Source organism: Buceros rhinoceros, unplaced genomic scaffold (assembly GCF_000710305.1).
Source record: "Buceros rhinoceros silvestris isolate BGI_N320 unplaced genomic scaffold, ASM71030v1 scaffold29173, whole genome shotgun sequence".
NCBI lineage: Eukaryota > Metazoa > Chordata > Aves > Bucerotiformes > Bucerotidae > Buceros > Buceros rhinoceros.
Genome location: NW_010403463.1, coordinates 8163 through 12879, shown reverse-complemented (window position 1 = coordinate 12879; position 4717 = coordinate 8163). Strand labels below are relative to the sequence as shown.

The 4717-nt window shown below is 48.9% G+C and overlaps 1 protein-coding gene across 1 annotated transcript in view; it reads right to left on the bottom strand.

Annotated features, from left to right (window-relative positions):
- Positions 1–698: 698 nt before the first annotated feature.
- Positions 699–4717, bottom strand: part of LOC104490705 (tumor necrosis factor receptor superfamily member 21-like) — a gene marked incomplete at its 5' end in the record, with an annotated part of 11549 nt that continues 7530 nt past the window's right edge. Inside the window, 3 exons of the mRNA XM_010133032.1 lie at positions 699–1213; positions 2186–2405; positions 4696–4714. Of these exons, the coding sequence (XP_010131334.1) occupies positions 984–1213; positions 2186–2405; positions 4696–4714 (469 nt within the window). The remainder of the gene's footprint in view (positions 1214–2185; positions 2406–4695; positions 4715–4717) is intronic.

The window sequence follows — 4717 nt, the reverse complement described above, 5'->3', positions numbered from 1 at the left end:
CCCCCAACCTTTTTTCTTTTAATAAAAAGTGAAGTGTGATTTGAAGAGACTATTAAGACCATGTAAGGTCTTTGAAGAACCTATTGGCCATGTCTGTATAAAAAACAAGAGACACAAGTGTAAAAGCGCAGCTTGGTTGAAGTCTTACACCACGAGGAGAGCAGGACCTCTGGCAGCTGCCTTCGCCTGCCCATGTCCAGCACCGGCTCCCTTTGGGGCCTCGCCATTCAGGCAAGCGGCAAGGCAAGATGACTCCTTACATTCGACTGAAGGCAAAGGACCTTTCCATCGCCTCGAAGGTTGGTGGGACTGACCCTTTTCTTTGCGGTTAAAGCGCTTCTGCTTTAGCTCATAGGAGCGCGATGCGTTGTCCAGGTGAAAACCATACAATAAATAACTATGCTAGTAAAATCTCAGCGATGGATATGAGCTATACAATAGTGCCTTAAAAAAAAGTCAGCTCAGGTGGGAAGCTTAGCTGCATTAAGACAGTAATCAGCAACAATGGGGGTGTTTTGCGTGTTTTTTTGCCATTTACCACTCCAAGGCGAAAGGGAGGTGGTGGGAGACAGTCACTCCGAGCAACAGCATTGACAGGAGAAGTGGGTTACGAAGCAATCCCCAATTTGATGTGTTAAATCATACCAGATTCATGGTCTTTTAGTTCATTAACTGTATTTTTGTTTTTTGTTTTTTTGTTTTTTTTTTTTTTAAAGTGCATTGACTGATCTGATTGGAATGAGAACAAGGAGAAGAGATGCTTGGGAAGGGGGCAGAGGGTGCAAAGACTTGGGCTGAGCAACAGAGTTAAGGTGGAGGGGTGCAACGCTGGCAAACTGCCCCCCCTCCAGAAACCAAGGACACCTCAACAAAGATACTGGCCATATATTCTACAACAAAACCTGCCTGCAAATCGTCAGTCGTCTTAACGAGTGCCAAGCTAGTTCTAGCAGATATTCAGAGAGTGTGTGGTGACCCAGTGCCTACAGTAAGTCAGGAAGGTGGCTATAGACAGAGTCCAGGAGGGTCTGGCTGGCTTCCTGGCTCTTGACTCCGGCGATCTCAAACAGCCTGTCCAGCTTGTCTTCGGCCTGCGGGATCTCCTCTATGACGTGGAGCTCTTCAGGATTGAGGATGTGCAGCATGTCGTCGAAGATGGGCTGCAGGTCACAAGGGTCCAAGCGCACCTGGCGCAGGACGGTGTCCTTCTTTTCTGCAGGAGGAAAGGAAAGAGTTGTTAAGAAAACCTTCAAGAAATCTCTGCTAAACAGACTTGTTCTCCTTGGAGACCTCAGTCCAACCCCTGGTGCCACCTCTGGAGAGGGTCACATCACAAGGGGAACAGAGGGAAAAGGTAAAGAGTGGTTAAGAAAACCTTCAAGAAATCTCTGCTAAACAGACTTGTTCTCCTTGGAGACCTCAGTCCAACCCCTGGTGCCACCTCTGGAGAGGGTCACATCACAAGGGGAACAGAGGGAAAAGGTGGAGGATGATGAGTGATGGGGAAGAGAGAAGATGGAGACGGCAGTGCTGCTGAGGCACCTGAATCCAGGATCCTGCTAGAGCAAACACCGCATTTATAAATGCCAAATGGCCAATCTGGAAAAGTGAAGGCAGGAGAAGAGCCAAAGAGGCTAAGTTCTGCACTTCTGAGTTGTTTTCGCTGGGTCAGCCTCATTTCTGCACCCAAGTATAAATTCAGTAGCTCAGTGTTTCACCTTCATCAGAAGTTAGAGATGATTAACGCAGCAAGTTAAATTCAGCAAACTAAACCCCCTCAAAAAAGGGGGTGATTTACATCTCAACTCACATGCTACAGCGAGCATGACCAAGGTGGGGAAAAAACATTCAATGTTGAAATGACATTTTTCGGGTTTCACCTCGTGCAATATTGCACAGGTCAACACAACAGCCAGAAGTCAGGAGAACTCCCCTGCTACAACTTCTCTCGCAACACTTCAAAAGAGTTAAAAGCCTTTAAAGGTGTTTTCCCCTCTCAAATCGGTATCATCTTTGCTAACAGGATATTCTGGTCTGGAATAAGGATGTGACACATGTATCCTGGAGAGCCAGTTTTCCCAGTTATTTCACGGTATCATACTGGGCAGCTCTGCCATGTGTGCAGGGGACACACTGTGGCATCCCCTCGGTCCTCCTGCTCCCTGCCCCAGGCTGATTTTGGTACCTTTGGTAATAAAAGAGCCTGTCCTGCTGAGCGCAGAGGAGCCGCTGGAGGTCGAGTCGCACCGCAGCAGGGGCTCTGCTTCATCGACGAAGAAGCATTTCTTCTCTGAAGGAGAGGGCTCCACGGTGAGGACGGCTGCCTCAGGGGGCTTAGGGTTGGGGCTGGGTGCGGGGCTGAGTGGGCTGGGGCTCACTGGCAGTGCCAGTCTGTCCACCTCCAGCTTCGGGGAAAAGAAAGAGAGGGAAAGTTAACTCCAGGAGATGCAACAGGCTCACACTCAAACTCATCTGTGTTCTGGCTTTCAACACACCCCAGACCCTCCTTGACAAGCAGTCCCCGCATTTGGATGGCCTTCTCCCATGGGACCTGCTGACCCAGAACAAGCACCAGAGGTGACCTGGTGTGGACGTTAGTGCTGGCATTCGGCACATCAACGCTCAACAGGCAGGACGGGTAATGCTACTTGCACTCTTGGTCGGAGAAACCACAGCCCCAGAACAGCATTTGCAATGACGGCAAAGCATTTAAACTTAGTTTTCCTTCTTGCTTTCAGTTTTTTCAAAACCAAAGCACAGCTCTTGGGGACAACAGGTGATGATGTCCAAGCATCTCCCCAAAAAACTGCTCCACAACTACTGTTTTCTAAAAGCAAGGCATAGCCTGGCTCCATGCCTCCAACCAGTACTGAGGCTGCAGGGTGAAGGCTGTGAGACCCCTCGGGGATCTCCACTGCAGCACGCTCCTGTGACCAGCTACACCAATGACATTTTGCGTTAATGATTTGTTTGCCTTGTTCACCCTTGCTCCCATGAGTGCCCCATTAAAGCGTGATGGAGAAATCCATCCCATTAGTTCAGGAACAGGAAGGTCAAGCAGGCACTGGCACTGACCACAATTTCACCTGAGTGCCTTTGCCTTTTGTTACCCTGAGGTAAGCCAAGGGCAAGCGTTTGGCTCCACAGTCCCCAAGGCACAGGGAACAGCAAGCACTGCTGGGACACACTGCACTGGGAAGCAGCACCATTTGAGTGCCTAGATTGAACTTGCTTCCTAATTTGATCGTGTTCTGCATCTTCCTTTTTGCACCTCCTTCCTACCCACATGGGTACCCTCCTCCATCTCTCAGAATCCCCTTTGGATGCAAATCTCAAGCTAGACATTTCTGGTTCCCATTCCCTGCAGGGATGAGAGGCTTGGGGCACCATCCCCACAACTTGCTGGTAGCTTGGGCACCTCTGCAGGTCACCAGGTCCCCTCCAAGCAGGTTGCTTTAAGGACCATCTAATATTCTTCTCAAACTTTGTATCCCAGCTTGACCTGCCACAGAGCAGAATTGCAATCCCTGCCCCGTGCAACCCACCCTCTCAACAGCACTTGGCAACCCTGTTTTCTTCATCTACAGAGGAAAGACCAGGTTATTCCTGCTAACACACTTTTGCCTGCTACCCAGGGATTCAAATGCAAAATTCAGATTAAAGGCTGTGGAAAAGGGAGCTGCTGTGCCACCTCCACGCTGGCATGGATGTGCCTGTGCGTTCCTCATCCGTGTCGAGGAATTTGCCACCCACAAATCACATGTCTGCTGAGACACCCATTAGTTCACATTAAATGAACACTGAAGCCTGCCCCTGGTAGAATAAAGGGCTTTTTTTCTTTCTTCCCCATTGAAAATAAACAGGGGAGGATTTGTTCCAGCTCAGCACATTATGCAATAAGCATGTTAAAAATAAAAGTCAGCTTTAATTTTTAATTAAAAGAATCTGCTTCTCCTCTGAAACTCCCTTTCCAATACAGCTCATCTGCAAGAATCAGCTTATTGGGGAAAACCAAGGGAAGGACCAGGGCAATGGTTGGCCACTTTCCAAATTGCAACATGCTCCCATTTCCCCTTTAAAGATGTAACAAACAGGCTTTAGGGGTTAGTTTCTCCTCGTGCAGCTCATCTATTTAATATCCAGCCACAAATCCACCTCCTGATTTCCAAAAAGAGACTCAACAGCCAAGGAGCAATTACAGGGAGGGCAGGGAGCAGCCGGCCGCCCCAGTTCTGCCTTCCCAGCAGAGGGGAAAAACCCTTCCCAGAAGCAAGTCATTTGGATTTTAATTAAACAGCTGTTAAAGCACACTAGGAAAAAGAAACATCAGCTGAGGTTATTTGACTGTAGGTGTCCCGGGAGCCCAAAGCTTTCCAAATAGCTGAACGGTTGTGAGCTTGAGGCAAAGCAAACAGGATGCTCGGATGTGTGTTAATGTTTAAACCACAGGAAGAAAGCAAGCAGGAGCAAGGACTTTGAAAGGCCGGGGAAAGCAAAATGTTGCCACGAGGTGAAGCCAGTGGATTAGGTGCAAAAATACACTATTCGTAGCCCATGACTCATTTGCTTGAAACCACCTTGGCCATTCCTATTTTTAAGAACAGCGGTGCTTGAGTGAAACCGAGCTCTGGCTGGAAAAAACCCCTACACCCCTCCGCAGCCCTTCTGCCTTCCCAGAGCCACTGCATTTCTCACCTTGCCGTCATCGTTGCAGGGG